A 22,797-nucleotide genomic window follows, 5' to 3' on the forward strand; every position below is an offset into this window, starting at 1 on the left:
CACCAAACTTGGCAAAAGGCTTTGTTATATGACCGTTATACACGCACTAAAATTTCGTTTAATTTGGGCAAATTTTACCAGAGTTATGCCCTTGATTTATTAACAAACTTGTACTTTGGCAATTTCATCAAGGTGTGCTTGCTTTCTGAAATCAACTTCCCTCAATTTTTATTATTCTCCACTGGCCAAAAGGCCTGAAGGGGGATTGTTGTGGGGATGTCAGTCTGTCCCAGGAAGGGTCGTCACCTTCTGAAATCAACTCCTCTTGCAATTTTTGGAGGAATTTCACAAAACTTGACAGGATTCTTTGTTATATGTCAGTAATACACATTTCGTTCAATTTAGTTGCGTTTTACCAGAGTTATGGCATAGTTGTTGCCAGTGGGGCTCTTGGAGCACTCTTGTTGTTGTTGTGTGTAATCCTGTATCTCTATCCCCTTTTTCAGCTGGCATGGATGCCACCACACAGACTGGATCTCATGAACTGACCATTCCAAATGATGTGAGTGTGAATATTAAATGGCATTTAATTAAAATCCTGATGGATGTGACTTTTAATGTTTGTTTCTTTGCAGTTGATTGGCTGCATCATTGGCCGTCAAGGTGCCAAGATAAATGAGATTCGCCAGATGTCCGGAGCTCAGATCAAGATTGCCAATCCTGTTGAAGGCTCTAATGATCGCCAAGTCACCATCACTGGCTCCCCAGCCAGCATCAGCTTGGCTGAATACCTCATCAATGCTAGGTAACATGCATGCCCACAGTGTTGGCTGACTTCATTTCTTACGTCGTAATATAAACATGTTGGCAAACTTTGAGCAACATTTTCATATAATGAATTACATAACTAATAAATGGTAAACGTGCTGATCTAACTTTAAATTGAGTGGTTTTTGAGTGGCACAACAGAAAAATGTTTGCCTGTTGCCTTTTGCTCGTGACTTTCAATCCCAAAAATACCACAGTCTTCCATGGGAGCCAAGAGAGCAAAGTTGGCAGTGCTCTCAGGATTTGGGTGGAGATGGAATATTCCTTCTCCCCGTTACTTGCAGCTCCTGTTGCTGATGCATGCAAAATGGGACAGATAGTGCTTTCCTCAGTGTTGCACTGCCCTGTTATGTTGCATGAGTAGCAGTTTAAAGGAGATACGCAGAACCTTTTTATTCTTAAATACATTTGAGTGGATAGTATCTCCATCCTTGACTCTTGTATGCTGTATGATTGGGAATAAATATTGAGGTAAAATCGACCGCAAAGTTGGCATTTGAGCTGCCCCGCTGAGCCAGCCAGCTCTGAGTGACGTCACTACGGTAACCGGTTTTAAAGCCGAGGCTTTTGACAGCTATAGACCAAAGCCAGACTCAGCGGGCGAGAGTAGTTGCAATGGTCTCTTCGTTCAGATTTATTGGAGATTCTTCGGATTCCTCAGATAGTAATACATCTGACTGTGATAGTCCTGAAATTGGAGTGTGTACATTCTACTGCTATACACGTAGAACCGTATCTGTTTGAACTATCGGAAAGTGAATCCGATAGGAACACGTCGGCCACAGAGGCCCCCACCTTACGAAATAAAGCCAGAGAACAAAGCCATCTAGAGAATTGGATGGGATGGAATTGAACTGTCTCATGTGACTCTCATTAAAACAGGATAGGCATTATAACTTATGCAACATACATGTACATCATGCATTTTCATTGATGAAATGTAAAAGGCTATTTAAATAATCAGATGAACTGAGATGATCACATTCTGAACAAATTAAATCTTGTACTGGTAACGTAAATGCACAATACAAGTTCAGTCAAAACCCATGAGGTGGAAGCCTTCTCTAAGCACATCAATGCAGTGGAGATCAACATCAATTTCACTTGGGAGGACATCAGTGGGAATAATCTAGCCGCTTTGGATTGTGATGTACACATTAGACAAGACAGATGCCTTGGCATTGAGGTCTACCAGAAACCCACACACACAGACCAGTACCTACTCTTAGACTCACCACCCACTGGAACACAAATTGGGGGTCATTAGGACCTTGCAACACAGGGCTCAGAACATTCCTACAACAGTAGAGGGAAAAGAAAAGGAGCAGAATCACCATCAAGAAAGCACTTCAGAACTGCGGGTATCCCAACTGGGCCTTCTTCAAGAGCAGAAAGAGGAACATAATGGACAAGGAGGATAACAGGAACAAACGCAAGAACATGGTCATTCCCTACATTTCTGGTCTATCTGAGAAACTCAGGAGGATCTTCTACAAACACATTTCAGACCCAGTAACGCCCTGAAGCAGAAACTGGTCCACGCTAAGGACAGAATAGCCAGACACACAGGACAACGTAGTGTATGCAATTCAGTGCAGTGAGGAATGCACAGACTCGTATATTGGAGAAACAAAACAACTGCTTCACAGGCGCATGGCTCAACACAGGAGAGCCAGTTTCTCAGGCCAGGACTCTGCTGTCTATCTTCATCTTAACAACAAAGGATATTCATTTCAGGATTGCAACGTACACATTCTAGCTAGAGAGGATCGTTGGTATGAGTGAGGAGTTAAAGAAGCCATTTTTGTCAACCTGGAACGGCCATCACTGAACAGAGGTGGTGGTCTAAGACGTTTATCGGCCACCTACAATGCAGTCCTTGGCACACTTCCCAGACAACTGAATGCACACCAAAACCCAGCTGTTTTCAGTGACTCAGAGGAGAACTGAAAGAACCAATGATCTTTTGATCACCCCAACAAGACTCTAGGCTGTTCACACCCAGCCCCCAGTGACCCACACCAACAGGATGACTTAACAACACCTTGGGATTACTTTTCATCCATGAGAGGATGAATACCTGATGCTCCCTATTAGTCAGGCAGAACTGAAGAAGCCTTTCGGATGAGAGGTGAAACGTCTTCAAGAATCTTCAAGCAAGTCCAGTTGCTCTCTCTTACCACCCAGAGTTTACTATGACCTGAGAATCTTCAGACACAATACAAGTTACATGTATTAATCTAAATGCTGGTAAACAATGAGTGGTGTTGTGGTGTAACCAAATGAGAGTTGCATCTTACCCGTTTGTGTTCTTGCTTCTTGAAGGCTGATCTTGTGGCCGATTTGTTTTGAAACAATCTGACTTTCAGTTCTTCGTTCATTCGCTTCTTCCACGTAAGGGCAAGCATATCCAGCAGAGAAATCTGATGACTGGTCCACTCATTCTCTATTTTCTCCATACCATGTACTCTGCCATTGCTGCTTGGCTCACACTCCAGGAGAACTGGTGCAACTGAACTTGCCTTTCTTTTCCTTTAATTGTTGGTACTGCACCCTTTTTTTTCAATGTGGGCTGATAGCCAGCGCTCAACAGATCAGAGGTTTTGTACGAGTCATCAGTAAAGTGTGTGGAGCAGAGGAAAGATGCATCCAAATCTTTGCAGTTTGAACATTCTTGGGCCATGAATGTAACACAAGTCCATCTTCTGTTGTGTTGCATCTGGCAGTAACAGCTCTACGTGGCATGGTGATAAATTGGATCAAAATGGAAGATCAAAGTTGCAGTTAGCTCTTTTTTTTTTTTTTTAAAAGTATAGCAAAAATGGCCATGAGACTGATAGCCTTATCGTGGTGACGTCACAGATGTCAAGGTCAGCCACTCAGACCGCTACCTATAGGAGTCATTTTAATTGTAAAAATTACTATATTAGATTTATTCTTTAATGCTTAAAACTATTCCTGTGCCATTCTTGAGGTCTCAAGGCATCTATAAACAAAAAGTGAGGCTATGGTTCTGCATATCTCCTTTAAAAAGGTGCAGAGGTTGGAGAGTCCCCCACTCTTAGGCCCTGTCCACACGGCAACGGATTCAGGTGACTCCGATACAATTGCTTATCGTTTAGGCCTGGCGTCCACACGGCACCGGCGTTTTGGGTGCCCAAAACGCAATCTTTTTGAGAACGGGTTCCAGAGTGGAAAGATCTGGCAACGTTGCCGTTGTGAAGTCGTCTGGATGAGTAAAACGGATTTGTTTACAATGACGTCACAACCACATGACTGTGAGTGCTTCACGCCGGGTAGAAGTGTAACGAATATCACCAGGAAAAAGCCTTACAGAGCACTAGTGAGAGTGAAACACGAGCTTGGATATTATTATTATTATTATTATTATGTTCAGTGTTAGTTCACAGTAGTAATGCAAGAAGCAGAATAGTGACAGTAATAGTGAAGCAAAAACATGCAATTGTACAAACACTGCAGCTCTACAGCAAAATATTAATTTATGAAATGGTCTGATTCTTAACACCAGTAGTGCCAATGATCTTCTCATTGCGATGCGAGTTGTTAACAAATCCTATAACTTGGTTCATGAAACGCGCTTACAAAATATTTTCACTGTGAATATTTGTGTAATGGTGCAATCCCGCCAGCAAAAATAGGGGAAAAAAGGAGCGATCTCACCTCTTCAGATGTTGATTTAAGTCCGACAATACATTCCTTAAAAAGGGCGTAGAGGAGCAAATTAATCCAATTTATTCCGGACCATTAAAGACACCGCCTTCTGCGTAGAATCATACGTCATCCTCGCCGCCATATTGGAGAGGTCAAAGCGGAGAATAAAGATTAGCTGCGTTTAACTGTACCAACAGGTTTACCGTCCAAACGAGATCATATGGGATTACCTTTCACAGGTGAGAAACAACAAATTAATTCCATCAACGTGTATCATTCACTTTATTCCGGACCATTGAAGACGCTGCCTTCCGCGTAGAATCATATGTCATCCTCGCCGCCATTTTGGATAGGTCAAAGCGGAGAATAAAGATTAGCTGCGTTTAACTGTACCAACAGGTTTTCTGTCCAAACGAGATCACATGGGATTACCTTTCACAGGTGAGACTGGAAAAATACTTTTCATTGTATTTGGTCATTATAATGTAATTTTACAAACAGATTTTCCTGACTTTGTGGCTAATATGAAGTCTCGCGCATAATAGTTTATGCGCATGCGTCGTTACTACTTCTATTGTTCTGGTGTCTCCGAAGGGACCGTCTTACAGCACCCCTAGAGGTGTGGCATGTGTATTGCATCGTTTTCAGCAAGCGTTGCGTTGCCATATGGACCTGATATTTTACTGATTGTTGCCCATTTGGACGCGATATATTTTTAAATAACATCTCGTTGCCATTGTCGTGTGGCTGTAGCCTTAATCACACCAAGAAAGACGCAGCATGTAATATGCGTTGCATCCCACATCAAAAAATTCCTGAGCAGGGATGGCTCATGTGACAAAATAGTTCCACCACTGATTTTAAGCAATGGATCTTGTGATGTCAAAATTTAAATAAATAAAAATGTATGGTGTGAGCCAATCATGGGGTATCCTGGATGTACCATGGACCGTCACAATTTCAAGCTACACGGCCGACTCTAGTCACAGCTGTGGTTCCACGAGCCTTGCTGTGTGTAGCTCTACGTATCATGATCATGCCTAGTAAGGCAGCTGATAGCATGGTATGTTGCACATGCGCAGATCAAAGATTGCTCTAGTGTAAACAAACCTGGCTGCCTCTAGTGAGTATGTCGAGATTCAATCTGGACACTTTTTTTTTTTTTTTTTTAAGTTTGAAATTTTTTGATGAGGGATATAAATCTAATATACAATGCACTGAGAGGCTTGGTTGAAATTATGGATTCTCAGATGACTGGCATAATGCTATTTTCTGAGGGGTGCATAATTTCAACTGGAGTCTCTCAGTGCATGGTATATTTGATTAGCATTTGTAGCTATGAAGTGACCTTGGGTGTGAGAAAGGTGCTGTAATTTATTGTATACATGAGAAATTTAGGCCATTTAAGGCTTTTAATTAAATAGCTAGTTTAGGAACAAGGATTGTACATAAGTGTGTTCACTTTACGATTTCTTTTAGTGTAATGCTGCTGTTTTTGCTGATTTTTGTCTTCCAGACTTTCTTCTGAGGCAACAGGACTGGCTACAAACTGAACTTCTCGTACGCCGCCATATCTCCATTAGCCAGTTACCCCCCCCACCCCCGCTACCTATATACACACACAAACAAGTGTGCACACGTGCACTCACTTTCTGCAAAAAAAAAAAAAAAGCAACAAAGTATTCTCAACCCAGCTTTTGTCCTCACCCATGCAGGCTGTGCTTCATAAATATATTTTCTGGAAGTTAATATGCATAGGTATTTTATTTATTTATTTCATGGACATGTTTTTAAAATCCCTTTTGCGTATAGTTTTTAACACTTTGGTTTTCAACATATCCTGTTGTACACAATATGATTTAAAAGTACTGGGAAAATTTTTTTTTTTAAAGATTTTTGTAAGATTTTTCTTACAAAACATATGGGGGGAACTAATAACATAAATTAACTGCTTTTTCAGTGTACCATACAAATTGTCTATTTTAATTTATATCCAGGAAACTGTCGATTTGTGTAGACAAGCTCCTATTTCACGTTTCTTGGTTCTTTTGTCCTTCGTTTTCCCCCTTTGTTACTTTGTCACCCAATTTGTGAAGTATTTCAGTGGATTGAAGGCAGCAGTGTATTTGTTGATTGCTGGTCAAATGTCTCCTCTTGTCATTCCTGTTTATTTTATTTTTTTCTCCCCCCCAGAAGCTGAAGGCCATTTTGATAGAGGGATGGGCAAGAGCATCGTGTCAGACATTTCTGATAAATTGATAAATAATGCTGATGTGATGAGTTGATTAATATTTCTTTTAAACAGAGAGAATATTTTTTTTAACCTATTGGGGTGGGGAGCCTGCAAAGGATTCCAAACTGACTCATTGTTTATATGGTGTGACTGATTAATCAACTAGAAGGATCATTCTAGAAGTAACACTAGTTTCCTCTTTTCTCAGTTTGCTTGGTTAAAATTTTTATTTTGTAAAGGAGAACCTAAAATCTTTTTTGTGCACGTTTTCAGAATATTCTAGATTTGAAGTGCAACAGGAATGAAAAAAAACTATAAAATGCAAATTAAAAAGATGTGAAATGCTGAAACTATCAATTGAATGTGGGTTTTTTTGCCCCTTTTTTGAACCATCGTAGAATTCCAATTTATCCATAGACTACTGTGAGTACTGTATAACATCTGTATACAGTTGTGGTCAGGAGTTTACATGCAAGGACCCTGAATGTCATGGATAGGAACCTCATGACAATATTGGCCTTTCAGTGACTTCTTTGAACTGTTCCGTTGATTTGTACCACACTTTTTTTTTTTTTTTTTTTTTTTAAATAGAGAAAAAACACCTCTCAGATTTGGTGTACAGGGCTGAATTTCTGAAACCAACATGGGGCCAAAATGATACATGCAGGGTAAAAAAAAAAAAAAATTGTATGCTCGCTTGGATTATTAATTCAGTGGTGCTGAAAGTTCCAAAATGTTTTAACTTGGCAAGGCCTTTTAACTTCCTGTTAGGGATCATGATTGACTACAGCTGGTAGCTTCTTTGTGTCAACATAAGGGTAATGGGAAACCCCAAAGAGCTCTGCAGATTTGAGAAAGAGGATCATAGGTTTACACAGCCCAGGAATGGGTCTTAGTCATTTCTAAATAACTGCAGATTCCAAGATCAATTCAAACAATTGTATGCAAGTTGTTGGGAGGTGTAGTCACTTTGCTGAAGGAAGACTCAAACTGTCACACTCTGCTGAGAGGAAATTGGCTTGGATGATCAGAATCAAGCATTATCTGCCAAGGCACAGGCTTGTCATTGAACTGGAAGCTGCTGGAACACCATCTTCAGTCAAGCGGGCTTTACATAGCCATGGACTAAGGGGCTGCTATCCAAGAAAGAAACCCTGCTCCAAACTCCTGCATCTTCAAGCTTGAGTAAAGTTTGCAGCTGACTACACAGACAAAGTTTTATGGCTAGATGAGCCAAAGATTGGTGTTTGGCTACAATGCCTAGAGGTACAGTGGAATGCTGCATCAGCTGCTAAGCATGGTGGTAGTATCATGCTCTTGGGCTGTTTTTGCTCCCAGTGGAACTGGTGCATTACACAAAGTCGATGGAATAATGGAGGATTACCTCAGAATTTTTCAGCATAACTTCAATCAGTAACTTGGTTATAGTTGGGTGTTTGAACAGGACAATGACCCTAAACACCTCAAAGGATCCTATAGAATGGACGAAGCAGGCTAGCATTAAGCTGTTGGAATTGCTTTCCCAAAGTCCTGACCGCCACCCTATTGATATGTGGGCTGTCTTTTAAATGTCAGGTCCATGCCAGGAAACCCATTTAATTGAACTCCACTGCTCTTCTTGACTGAATTAAGTATCCAACCAGAATTCTACTGGGAGTTTGTTGATTGCAACCTAAAGTCATCAACAAGGTCGAGGTCTGTCTTGCTAGGGGACTTTTAACTAAATATTAGGTGTGCTGCATGTATATATATTTTTGTGTGTGTGAAAGAGCGAGAGAGAGATTTTTTTGACCCTGGGTTTTCTGAAATCAACACAGTGTGAGGTGGTCAGTGTCGTCGTCCCCCTGCCAAAGCAAAACCATTTTCAATTCAGGAAGTTTATCAAAATATTTCAGTTCTTTTGGTTATTAGCACAATCAGGTTTTCATTTCAGCTGGGGCGGGGGAAGTATTGATACAAATTAAATTAAAGCACAGTGAGGACAGTGAGTTCTGGTTTGAAGCACCACTGTTGTATACACTGCCTGGCCAAAAAAGTGTCACGGTTTGTATTTAAGAACCTTTTGATTGGATAATTACTGCAGTGAGTAATATGTTTCAGCTGGCAACAAGTCTTTTAACCCTAAAGCTAAGGTCTCCTGTAGCCGGAATCACTTCACAGTAGATGCTGATAGACGATTTTGAGCCTTCCAGGGGTCAACCGTAAATTCGTCCATTGCAACTGTGAAGGCATATGGGAGGCTTATGTGGGCATAAGGCATTCTGTTGCAACCAGCGAGCTCAATGTTCATGGAACAACATTTCTCTAGAAAGTGAAAAGTTTGCCTAGGGCGTGAGTCTTGCTGTGTCATACTGTAGTCGTGAAAACACACTGCCATCATCGCTGTAAGGCCATACGTCGTTGCCACTGCGGGTACCATGGCTTTATTTACTCCACCCAAATTTATACAATAGATCACCTCCAAAATCTGGGAGGTTCCAGTCACGGTTCTCGTGGACTAACTGGCTGTGTGAGACCTTAGCATGGCTGTTTGTTGTAGTGAGTAGCTTCTCATTTCTTTACCAACCATGTTGAAAAAGGTGGTGTTTCAGAAGGTTCAAACTACTGGCCTGCATCAAGCAAACAACTGAAGAAATTGAACCCAGACCTTCTTGCTGTGAGGTGACAGCGCTAACCACTACACCACCGTGCCGCCCTCAACTCGACCTTTGTCGTTAAAAGATGTAGGTGAAAATGCAAATCTAAATGGAAGTAAATGTAACCTGGCATAAGGTTGTTGAATCAATGCTATGGGGAATGCATGCCCTAATCAATGCTAAAGGCAGTCCAATGAATTATGTGAGCTTGCTACTTTTTTTGGTTAGGCAGGGCATAATATGCCTAGTGCTTTACCTGTGGTCAGCTCTACAACTTTATAGACATGGGCTGTATATCTTATTAAATAGACTTTGCAAATGTGGGCTGATGGGAGTTCAAGCCACTTTTCTGGTTTTAGAATAAGGCACATGTATAGGAAACTTAAAGGAGAAAGCTAGGTCCTTGCTGTAAAACAAAAACTTGCATAATCAAGGTCTTTTTGAATTCACTAAGCCTTACCCAACATTAATTTTAGACCTTTGAAAAAAAAATTCTGTATACTTGTATACCAAAAAAAAGTCGGCACAATGGTGTAGTAGTTAGCACGGTCACCTCACACCAAGAAGGTTCCAGGTTCGAGCCCAGCGGCCAGCGAGGGCCTTTCTGTGTGGAGTTTGCACATTCTCCCCGTGTCCGCGTGGGTTTCCTCCGGGTGCTCCGGTTTCCCCCACAGTCCAAAGACATGCAGTTAGGTTGACGTGGGGCAGCCTTGGGCTGAGGTGCCCTTGAGCAAGGTACCTAACCCCTGACTGCTCACCGGGTGCTCTGGTGTGGCTGCCCACTGCTCTGCGTGCGTGTGCGCGCGTGTGTTCACTGCTTCAGATGGGTTAAATGCAGAGGATGAATTTCACTGTGCTTGAACTGTGCATGTGACAAAGGTTTCTTCTTCTTCTCTTTTAACCACAGACATAAAGGGGAACCTGGCTACTAAGCTTATAAAAACATTACACTATATATACCCATATTGGACATTGACTTAAGGGGACAACTGGTGTGCTTACTGGTGTGTGGATGTCAAGTCTCCAACTGGAAGCATGAAGAAATGTTTAAATGTGGGGAAGCACAACCCACCCTCAGGTGAATGATAAGGAAAGGTAAGAAAGAAACTATTAGTCAGTTGAAAAGAGTTGCAGAACAACTTGAAAGCAGCTGAAGAACACAAGCTACACACAAAACCGCAATAAATGAACTGCACTCAGGCTAGGATTGGCCATCAGAAGAAATCTTGGTGTCCTAGTTTCACTTCCTTTTTTTTGTTTGTTTTTTCTTCTCAAATTTTGCAGTTTCTAGAAATTATATTTGGTCTGCAATAAAAGTTAATAAAGTTGGTTAATAAAGCATGATCTTGCAGGTCTTTCAACAGTAGTGGGCAATGTTTGCCTCATCTCTGTGCGGTTTCTGTAAATAAAAGTCATGTGGAACAGAATACATATATCTACTAAAGAAGGGACAAGGAGTGGTAAAGTGGTGCAGAAAGGGTAAGAAAAAGCCCTCTGAGAAGATGCTTCAAAAGGGAGCAAAGTAAACAAAGTGCAGATTAGTCTGATCTCCAAACACTGCTAAAATTATCTAATTAGGATGTTTTAATCACAATATCTTGCAAGTAAAACTGCATCTGGCTGCACAATTGGCACTGGACCTTGTTTATCAAGCTGGGTACAAACAGATTTATTTATAAACCATTTATATGAGCGTTTCCACAAGAACTTTGGCTTTCTTTTGGGACATATTCACTAGCCAAATTATAAGATACTTATTTTTAGAAACCTTCAAAATCTAGGTAAAACAGTGTGGTCAGAGATGCTTTTCTACTCACAACTGTTGTAAAGAGTGGTTATTTGGGTTATCGTAGCCTTCCTACCAGCTTGATCCATCTGTCCATTCTCCTTTGACCTCCCACAATAACAAGGTGTTTCCAGTCACCTTGGAAATACTTAGTCACTGAGATCACATTTTCTTCCAATTCTGATGTTTCTTCCTGTTTTGGTATTTGAGCATTAACTGAAGCTCTTGATCTGTGCTTATATGATTTAATGCATTGTGCTGCTGCTACATGATAGGCTGATTACAAATTTCCATAGATGTGCAGAAATACAGGGGTTCCTTATAAATTAGTGAGTGTACATTACAGTAGGTGGTCAGTGATCTCAAAAACTTGATTGTGTGTATCTTGCAATTATGTCCATTCCTACAGCCCAAGCAAAATTTCTCAGCATAAAAATAAACACAGAGATGCATCTTAAAAAGCATTTAGACAAATCAGCTCTATTGGAACCAATACTATTTAGTCAGTAGTTCATCTCCTCATGATTAGATGAAGGTTGTGTGTATGAGCCCAAGAACAACTGCCAGTGCTGCAAAAAAAAAAGGTAATTAGTTTATACTGTACATGTCTTAAAGCTGTAACTGCCAAAACCAGCTTTGTCACTAAGTATTGGTAATTTGTGTTGTCTGAATACTTTTTGTAATATCAGTGTTGTTTTTTTTAAACATATGTCTGTTTTTGCTCATCAATACATACATTTTTGTTCCTATTTATAAGTACAAAGTCAAAGACATCTGTAAATCTGAAGTGGATATACAGTATATACACGAAGTTCAGTACTGTGCAAAAGTCTTAGGCACCTGTAAAGAAATCCTGTAGATCAAAAATGGCTTAAAAATAATTAAATGTTTCAACATTTAAAAAAATACTATAAACAGCAATAAGCCATAATAAATGAAAAAAGTCAATATTTGGTGTGCAACAACCCTTTGCTTAAAAAATATAGTACTCTCGGGTACAATTAGTGCAGTTTTATAAGGAAATTACTTGTAGGTTTTACTGAGCATCTTGCAGAACCAGCCACAGTTGTTCTGGACACTTTGTCACACTTGCTTCTTAATTTTGCAGCAAAACCCAGTAGCCTTCATTATGTTTTCTTTTTTAATCTGAAAAGTGGTCTCTTATGTAACCTGCTGTTCAGATACAGAAAAAAAATTAACATTTAATTTTGTACTGGAAAACAAACATTTGGAACTCTAAAATGTTTTTGTACTGACTTGATAATGTAGAAGTCATAAAATAGAAATCTATAACAAAGTTTGTATGAAAAAAATAAGTTCCCTAAAGCTACGGTCAAACTACAGCTCCCATTGCCTTGTGATGGGTTATCGATGAAAGCGAGGTGTTTTGGTGATGCATGGTGATATACAGACAATCTAAAAGTTGTGGCCACACAGCAGGCGAACACTTGACTGTCACACCTTCACAGGCTCAAGTGGCCATGCTCACTCACAGGACCTAGTCATTATGGGAAACACCTGATGCTGATTTGAGCGCTTTCAGCACACGCATATAAAGACACAGAGGCTTTGCGAAGTATTATCATCATCACTGTCGCGTTTGTTTCTAGCCATGTTTATGACATTGCTTTTGGTTTCATTTGTGTTTTGTTTTTGTAAATAAGACGTCTGCTAATAAACACTTTTTCTGCACTTAGATCTGTCTACCGCCGCATATCTAACAGAATACTTGCAAAATCTCTGTGAAAACAGTGTCTTTATATGCGCGTGTTGATTGTGCTTAATTTTATTTATTTATTTTATTTATTTATTTTGAGGATAACCCCTTGAGATGTGGCATCTCATTTTCAAGGGGGTCCTAATGACAATACCAAAAAAGAAAAACAGGACTTGAATACACACACTAAACATATACACAATAGACATATACACAAACACACACACACACACACACTTACCAACATTGCTCTCCAAACTACCCCACTACCCCCACCCAGCATACTGCAATAATGTCATTTATATACGGTATCATACAGTATCAGCACAACTAATCCAAGAAAGAGAGAAAAAACAAAAACAAACAAAAAACATTCAGAAACAGGAGCAGGATGTTTGAAAATGAGTAATTAAAGATGATCTGAAAATATGAAAGGAAGAAATGGACCTGAGTGTTGAAGGAAGACTGTTCCAGTCTGATGGTGCTTTAAACTTAAATGCACGACGACCAATTTCTTTGCGAATTCTAGGTGTAACTAAAAACAAATGGTCAATGTGCCGTAAACTGTAATGAGAGCTTAGAGGAGTTAATAACTGTTTCAAGTAAGGAGGAGCCTTTAAGTGAATACATTTAAAAATTAGGGTTGACCAATGGAGCTGCCTTCTGGTCTTGGGAGCTGGCCAGTCCAAAGTTTCATACATCACACAATGATGTGTCCTATACGGACATCTAAGTACAAATCTACAAAGACTGTTATATAGCACATTGAGAGGGCGAAGATGTGTTTCAAAGGTGTTGCCATAGACAACATCCGCATAATCAAATATTAGTCAGCATCAGTTGTTTCCCATAACAACTGGATCCCAAGCGCACACACAAAGCACTCAGAAGGATCCCTGAATGTAAATGCACTTTTTAAATCTTGGCAAAGGTAAGGATATGCCAAGTCACTGTGTTGATGAGGTTCCCGCGAATATCAGGGATATTCGATTTGAGATAAACACATCTCAAGAGGCTCGAAGAAGGTTCCCTGAGCTTCGGGAAATATTCCCAAACTCATTTGCGAGTATTTGCTGCTTAGTTTTCCAACAAAAACATCGCCACTAAATTTCAATGTGTGTATTGAAATTTTATGCAACGTTTTTGGCCACTCATGAGGCAGAGACACAACAAAAAAACAATTCGTGAAGCTCGGAGAACATTTGTTGTGTATTGCACAATTGGTGTCAGTGCTACCAATTTTTCATCCCAAACCTATCGCAAACTGTAGTGTGACCAGGACCTAAGAATTTTGCACAGTACTGTATATTAATTAACCAAAAAAGATTGTGTACTGATGTCTCTTAGGTCTCTTAAATTATGTGTATTTAGGTCTTGGTGCATGGAGCTCCATGAGGCATCAAGGACTGGTGCTGCATCATGGAGGTGAGAGGAGTAGCTAGTTTCTGCTGAAGTCTATGGGCACAAGGATAAGGCGAGTCAGTCTCAGTGTAAAGAGGCATAGGACTTATTGTGTGTTGAATGTAGTGCCCATTTATACCCCCCGGCACCTCTTTGAGGGTAGATAGAGCTGCCTCTTATGCAGCTCTAGCAGTGCTGCATTAGGCAGCCCCAGCTCCATGCTGTGTGGCCACTGCTTTCTGCAGTCTTCTCTGCACTCTCATGGTGTTGGGAAGCTGTCTGTTCAGCACCATCACAGCAGCATTTTGAGGAGCACTTGCTGAGATGTGTGGTGGGGCTGCAGCTCTTTCATCGTTATAGCCCCCCCTGAGCTCAGAAGAAGCTGCTGGTGGAGGCTGAGCCCTGAGCATATACCATTGGAAGAGGGTGTCAACATTCCTATCAGTAGAGAGTTCCTAAATGGCCATTTGATGGCAAGGACTTCTTGTTCCACAGCAAAAATAGCATCTCTCAGTAGAAAACAACTTCCTGCTGATGTAAATGATTGGATGCTCCTCTCCATCAAACTCCTGCAATGGTACTGCTCCTAGGCTAGTTTCTGACACATCCATGTGGACCAGAAAGGGCCACTGAAAGTCAGCATTCCTCAGGATAGGGGAAATGGTGAGGGCCATTTTCAGGGCCTGAAAAGCCTGCTCTGTCTGTGGAGTCCAGCAGACAGTTTCAGGTTCACTGGTTCTAGTCATATCTGAAAGAGGGAGGTTAAAGAGGAGAAGTTTGAAACAAAATGGTGATAGTACCCTGCCAGCCCCAAAATGGCATGTACTTGCTTCTTGGCAGTGGCCCAGGGGTAGCATTTAACTGCTTCCACCTTCTTCTCCTGTGGCTTCAACAACCCCTGGCTGATGTGGGGAACCCAGGAACTGTGCCACTGTTAGTCCCAGGTGGCATTTGCGAGGGTTTGCTGTCAGCCCAGCCTTTCAGAGTTTGACCAATGCTTCCCAGAGGTGATGGAGGTGATTCAGACAGCCAATGGAAGGGATGATGACATTGTCCAGGTATGCTGTAGCTTAGGCTCGGTGGGGTCTGGGGATGATGTTCATCAAGCACTGGAAGGTTGCTGGTGCTCTGTGAAGGCCAAAGAGGAGGACACAGTACTGTCAGTGGTCAGATGTGGTGTTAAAGGCTGTCTTGGGCCTGGCTGAAGGTGTGAGGGGAACTTGCCAATATCAATTGGTGAGGTTGAGTGTGGAAATAAACCAAGCCCTCCCCAAGTGTTCGATGAGTTCATCCACTCTTGGCATGGAATAGCCATCAAACTCCAACACTTCATTCAACTTCCAGAAGTCATTGCAAAGGCATAGGGTCCCATCAGTATTGGACACGATGACAACAGGGCTGAACCAGGTATTGGTGGACTCCTCAATGATGCCGTTGCACAGGATTTGGGCTACTTCTGTCTTAATAGCCTAACAGTGGGCTTCTGAAACTTGATAGGCCTGCTGATGCATCACAACTCACTCCTAACTGTGTCTTGATGTGCTGTAGGAGGTGGGTCCATTCAGGCTCTTTTGAGAACACATTCCCATGTTTCTCCTCCAGTTCACAGAGCTTTTATTGTTTTGTAGGTGCGAGTTCCTCTCTTTTGTGGATCTGCTCATGTTATGGGATTCCTGTTAGGGGGACACAGAAAGCTAAGCATGCCAACACAGGTTCAACCCAACATTTCAGCAAAGTAATGTGGTACAATAGGTTGGGTGTACACTTACTTGGCTGCTGCAGATGGAGGTTCACTGGGCCTACTCTCTCCATGATGGTGTAGAGTCCTTGTCAGCGGGCCAGGAATTTGCGATTGGTGCTGGGTAGGAGCAGGACAGTTGCCTGGTTTGAACTCCTGGGGTTGAGTAGGGCAGGTGCACTGTTGCTCCTGCTTGGCTGCCTGCATGTGCTCCTGGATGATGAGCACCACTTGTTTTGATGTGCTGTTGCATATTCTGCATGTACTCCATTGCTGACTGGAACTGGGATAATTGCTCCTCCCAGGCCTCCTTTGCCACATGTAGCAGGCCCCGGGGTCTTCTGCTGAATGTGAACTCAGAGTGAATCCAATTGATGCTTGAGGGGTCTCCAAAATGGTGAACAACATATACAGGAGGAGTATATTCCAGTTACAGCATTCCTCATCAATAATTCATTGCAGCGTCCTTTTGAGGGTTTGAGCAAAGCGAGTCCATCGGTCTGGGGTGATACACCAAATTGCAGAGATGTTTAACCTGCAGCAGCCAACAGAAATCCACCATCAACTTTGAAATGAAGTGGGTGCCTTGGTCAGTGATGGATCCTTTGTGATTGATTCCCACTGAGCTAGATAGCAAGATGAGCATGCTGGTGATATTTCTGGATGTTGCCTTATTGAGGGGGACAGCCTCAGGATAATGGGTGACATTGTCCACTATCACAAAGATGTACTTGTGGCCACAGATGGACTTTGGGAGCAGCCCTATGAGATCTGTGCTCACCCACTCAAATGTGAATTTGTGGACTTCAGCAACAATCCCAGTCCAGTGGAAGCAGTCTTGGATCTTCAGTGTGTTGCGGGGCCCCAGATACCCTCCCAGTGGGTGAGTGGGCATGAGCCAGGTGCATAATGACATTGAATTTGGAACAAGCCATAAGAAGGTCATATGGCTCCCTGCAACAGTTACATTGATAATACAGCAGTCTATTCTTGACATGGAAGTAGGCTGAGGGCAGTGTCTGGTTCCAGAGCTGACTCTCCCAGTCCACTTGTAATACCTGGCTCCAACAGTGTTTGGGCCAGTTGTCCTATTTCTGTTCCCTCCCAAAGTTACCCCCTTGCACCACCTGCTCAGACACAACACAGAGAGGGTTAGTAAGAGTGGTGGACTCACCTTCTGGACCAGCATCAGCAGCTGCTTCTTCCTCCTCAGCCAGAAGGGTGCTGGAGTGGCAGCTGGAGTTCTACATGGTTACCATCATCTGGCTGGTGACATCAGCTTCCCCTCAGAAGTCAAGAATTGTGGGAACCCCATCCAGTCTCTCTCTACAAGCAAGGGCACAGGCAAATCAGGGATTAGTCTGATATTCACAGGCCCTGCACCTCCTTAGCATCCTGCCCAGACTTCTGCAGTGGGAATCTCTCTCATGTCCCTGTGGACACACATCACCATCAGGGTTTCACAGGGCTGGATGGTATTGGGGAGGGCCAATTGACAAGCCAGGGTGATGAAGTTACCAAGCTGAGAAGCACTGTAAATAGGGCCCCTTTCAGTCAGAGCATGGTGGTTGTGGCATTGGACAGAGGACCAGCATGGACCACACACCCGGCCAATCATGGCTTGTGGACTCGCGAAGGTAGCTATCATTTGGGTTCAGTCAGCATGGGCTTGTCAAGTGGTGAGGGCCTGGGTGCACAGTTCTCCCATGCCTTTCACAAAGTCTCTGGAGCTGGCCCTGGCTGGCACCGAAACTCCCTACCATTCTGTAAATGCCTCATGTTGGGATCCATGGGTGGTGGGGGCAGTAGCTGTGTCTGATGCTCATTCTCCATTTCTTCCACCTCTAGCAGTGGGAACAGACACACAGATGCAGCAGTAAGGTGAAAGAAGAAGTGCTCTTTTATTTACGAAATGTGAGGTCAAGTGGCAGAGAAGGGGAATTTTGGTGGAAGTAAGTGCTGATCTTCAGTGGTATGGGTTGAGTGATGGTATCAGAAGTGGAGAGAGGTGAGGTCTCAGTGCATAGAGCTCCACAAGGTGTTGAGGGCTGGCACTGTGGTGGGAGGTAAGAGGAGTAAGTGGATAAGGTGAGTCAGTCTCATTGTAAAGACTCACTCAACTCACTGTGTCAAATGAAGCTTACTTTTATACTCCTCTTGCACCTCTTGGAGGGTAGATTGAGCCATCTTTCATGCAGCTCCAGCCATGCTGCATTAGGTAGCCCCACCCTCATGATGTGTGGCCGCTGCGTTCCTCAAGCAATGGTACTGAAGTGGTGCTGTCTTCTCCGTGCTCTTGTCGTGTTGCAGAGCTGTCCGTTCAGTACCACCATGGCAGTGTGGTGAGGAGCGCTTGCTGAGATGTGTGGCAGGGCTGTAGCTTCATTGTCATCACAATATGTGGTATACAACTGTAGAAGAAAAATTATTGATAGTCTCACTGGGTGTCACCCAGAAGAGGGTGGATTCCCTTTTTGAGCTTGGCTCCTCCCAAGGTTTCTTCTTCAGGTCATCTCAACACGGCAAAAAATTATATCTTAGCAAGTGGAAATATCTTTAATATAGAAAAATTCAACTAATTTCTCTTTATTAAAATACTTTTAAATAAATACAAGATTATTAAGCCTATTTTTAGTGACCTGTCATTCCACACTGGGATGGGGCTGGAGCATATGATAACAATCACCTCTGCTAATGTTAAGTTACTGTAGCAGTTCTTTGACTTTGGGAAACAGAGGAACAAGAAGCAGGCTTCAGAACAGGTGAGTTCTTTTGATTGTGCACACTTTTCAGTGACGATTCACAAAACATATATATATATATATATATATATATATATATATATATATATATATATATACGCACACACACAGGGTGTCGCAGCTGTCTCTCCCGTTCCTGACTGTCTGAAAGACACACAGAGACACAGGCTAATAGACGGTCAGGAATTTGACAGAGGTGCACCTCATCACCTGCTGTTACCTGCTGGTTCAACCTGCCTCCTCACTGTTCACAGCTGATGCTTGACCACGCCCCCACTGCCACATACCACCACTGCCCGATTCAGGTGGGGTGGCTGTCTGGCCTGCAGCTGGAGTGGAAAAGGCTGTTTTCTCGCAGGATAATGGAGTCAAGGGGATCTGCCAATATCCCTTTGTCAAATCCAGTGTTGAGTAAAATTGAGCCACGCCTAACCGATCAAGCAGTTCATCAATGCGGGGCATCAGATATGCATCAAATTTTGATACCGTGTTGACTTTTCTATAGTCTACACAGCACCGGACTGATCTGTCAGTCTTAGGAACCAAGACCACTGGGCTGCTCCAGTTGCTGTGCGACTCCTCAATTACTCCCATCTTAAGCATCACCTGGAGTTCATCCTGAACCACATTTTTCTTGTGTTTGGGGAGCCAATATGGGTGGCTGCACACCACCACCCCTGGGGGAGTCTCAATGTGGTGTTCTATGAAGTGAGAACACATCGGAGAATTTCTCCTGCAATCTAATTACTTGTGCTCTCTGGGACGGTGAGAGGTGGTCTCCACAGGGACCGAGGTGACTTGGGCTGCATTTTTTAGACTTACCTCTGGTCTCCGCGCTGCCCTCTTTGGAGCTACTGTTGCTAGAGCCACAGGAATCTCATTCCTCCACAGTCTCAGGAGATTGAGGTGGTAAATTTGATGTGTTACCCCCATCTGGCAATTTGACCTCATAGTCAACCTCCCCAATTCGCTGTGTAACCTCAAAGGGCCCTCGCCACTGGTAAGCAATTTTGAGCTTGAAGTGAGCAGTAAAATGAGGACTTTATCTCCCGGTGCAAATTCCCTTAGCCATGCCCCTCTGTTGTATAGGGAAGCTTGATGTTCTTGGAACTGTAGCAAATTCTCCTGTGTTATGCATGGAGTTTTGTGCTCAGGTCAAGAAAGAATTGAATTTCATTTTTACTTTGAGAAGGCCCCTCTTCCCAATTTTCTTTAATGATGTCTAAGACACCATGGGGCTTGCACCCATACAGCAATTCAAAAGGGGAAAACCTCACACCTTGCAAACAACAAAGGGTCAAGCCACCTGTCCCAACTTTTAGCATCCCCGTGAATTAACTTATGAATCATGTTCTTAAGGGTTTGGTTAAATCGTTCGACCAACCCATCCATTTGCAGATGATAAATACTACAACCCCAATTCCAAAAAAGTTGGGACAAAGTACAAATTGTAAATAAAAATGGAATGCAATAATTTACAAATCTCAAAAACTGATATTGTATTCACAATAGAACATAGACAACATATCAAATGTCGAAAGTGAGACATTTTGAAATTTCATGCCAAATATTGGCTCATTTGAAATTTCATGACAGCAACACATCTCAAAAAAGTTGGGACAGGGGCAATAAGAGGCTGGAAAAGTTAAAGGTACAAAAAAGGAACAGGACCAAATTGCAACTCATTAGGTCAATTGGCAATAGGTCATTAACATGACTGGGTATAAAAAGAGCATCTTGGAGTGGCAGCGGCTCTCAGAAGTAAAGATGGGAAGAGGATCACCAGTCCCCCTAATTCTGCGCCGACAAATAGTGGAGCAATATCAGAAAGGAGTTCGACAGTGTAAAATTGCAAAGAGTTTGAACATATCATCATCTACAGTGCATAATATCATCAAAAGATTCAGAGAACCTGGAAGAATCTCTGTGCGTAAGGGTCAAGGCCGGAAAACCATACTGGGTGCCCGTGATCTTCGGGCCCTTAGACGGCACTGCATCACATACAGGCATGCTTCTGTATTGGAAATCACAAAATGGGCTCAGGAATATTTCCAGAGAACATTATCTGTGAACACAATTCACCGTGCCATCCGCCGTTGCCAGCTAAAACTCTATAGTTCAAAGAAGAAGCCATATCTAAACATGATCCAGAAGTGCAGACGTCTTCTCTGGGCCAAGGCTCATTTAAAATGGGCTGTGGCAAAGTGGAAAACTGTTCTGTGGTCAGATGAATCAAAATTTGAAGTTCTTTATGGAAATCAGGGACGCCGTGTCATTTGGACTAAAGAGAAGGACGACCCAAGTTGTTATCAGTGCTCAGTTCAGAAGCCTGCATCTCTGATGGTATGGGGTTGCATTAGTGCATGTGGCATGGGCAGCTTACACATCTGGAAAGACACCATCAATGCTGAAAGGTATATCCAGGTTCTAGAGCAACATACTGTATGCGCCCATCCAGACGACGTCTCTTTCAGGGAAGACCTTGCATTTTCCAACATGACAATGCCAAACCACATACTGCATCAATTACAGCATCATGGCTGTGTAGAAGAAGGGTCCGGGTACTGAACTGGCCAGCCTGCAGTCCAGATCTTTCACCCATAGAAAACATTTGGCGTATCATAAAACGGAAAATACGACAAAAAAGACCTAAGACAGTTGAGCACCTAGAATCCTACATTAGACAAGAATGGGTTAACATTCCTATCCCTAAACTTGAGCAACTTGTCTCCTCAGTCCCCAGACGTTTACAGACTGTTGTAAAGAGAAAAGGGAATGTCTCACAGTGGTAAACATGGCCTTGTCCCAACTTTTTTGAGATATGTTGTTGTCATGAAATTTAAAATCACCTAATTTTTCTCTTTTAATGATATATTTTCTCAGTTTAAACATTTGATATGTCATCTATGTTCTATTCTGAATAAAATATGGAATTTTGAAACTTCCACATCATTGCATTCCATTTTTATTTACAATTTGTACTTTGTCCCAACTTTTTTGGAATCGGGGTTGTAGTACGAATCGATTTAATCCCCAATAATTAATTTAATTCGCACAGTGTGCGTGACATACAGTGGGGCAAAAAAGTATTTAGTCAGTCACCAATTGTGCAAGTTCTCCCACTTAAAAAGATGAGAGAGGCCTATAATTTTCATCAAAGGTATACCTCAACTATGAGAGACAAAATGAGAAAAAAAAATCCAGAAAATCACATTGTCTGATTTTTAAAGAATTTATTTGCAAATTATGGTGGAAAATAAGTATTTGGTCAATAACAAAAGTTCATCTCAATACTTTGTTATATACCCTTTGTTGGCAATGACAGAGGTCAAACGTTTTCTGTAAGTCTTCACAAGGTTTTCACACACTGTTGCTGGTATTTTGGCCCATTCCTCCATGCAGATCTCCTCTAGAGCAGTGATGTTTTGGGGCTGTCGCTGAGCAACATGGACTTTCAACTCCCTCCAAAGATTTTCTATGGGGTTGAGATCTGGAGACTACCTAGGCCACTCCAGGACCTTGAAATGCTTCTTACGAAGTCACTCCTTCATTGCCCGGGCGGTGTGTTTGGGATCATTGTCATGCTGAAAGACCCAGCCATGTTTCATCTTCAATGCCCTTGCTGATGGAAGGAGGTTTTCACTCAAAATCTCACGATACATGGCCCCATTCATTCTTTCCTTTACACGGATCAGTTGTCCTGGTCCCTTTGCAGAAAAACAGCCCCAAAGCATGATGTTTCCACCCCCATGCTTCACAGTAGGTATGGTGTTCTTTGGATGCAACTCCGCATTCTTTCTCCTCCAAACACGACAAGTTGAGTTTTTACCAAAAAGTTCTATTTTGGTTTCATCTGACCATATGACATTCTCCCAATCCTCTTCTGGATCATCCAAATGCTCTCTAGCAAACTTCAGATGGGCCTGGACATGTATTGGCTTAAGCAGGGGGACACATCTGGCACTGCAGGATTTGAGTCCCTGGCGGCGTAGTGTGTTACTGATGGTAGCCTTTGTTACTTTGGTCCCAGCTCTCTGCAGGTCATTCACTAGGTCCCCCCATGTGGTTCTGGGATTTTTGCTCA

General features: G+C 42.4%; 1 protein-coding gene across 1 annotated transcript in view; it reads left to right on the forward strand.

Moving 5' to 3' along the window:
• pcbp2 (poly(rC) binding protein 2) overlaps positions 1-7,023 on the forward strand; it is a 40,283-nt gene extending 33,260 nt beyond the window's left edge. Inside the window, exons 10-12 of the mRNA XM_060931706.1 lie at positions 447-502; positions 576-745; positions 5,957-7,023. Of these exons, the coding sequence (XP_060787689.1) occupies positions 447-502; positions 576-745; positions 5,957-5,993 (263 nt within the window). The 3' untranslated portion in view covers positions 5,994-7,023. The remainder of the gene's footprint in view (positions 1-446; positions 503-575; positions 746-5,956) is intronic.
• The last annotated feature ends 15,774 nt before the right edge of the window (positions 7,024-22,797 follow it).

Source organism: Neoarius graeffei, chromosome 10, assembly GCF_027579695.1.
Source record: "Neoarius graeffei isolate fNeoGra1 chromosome 10, fNeoGra1.pri, whole genome shotgun sequence".
NCBI lineage: Eukaryota > Metazoa > Chordata > Actinopteri > Siluriformes > Ariidae > Neoarius > Neoarius graeffei.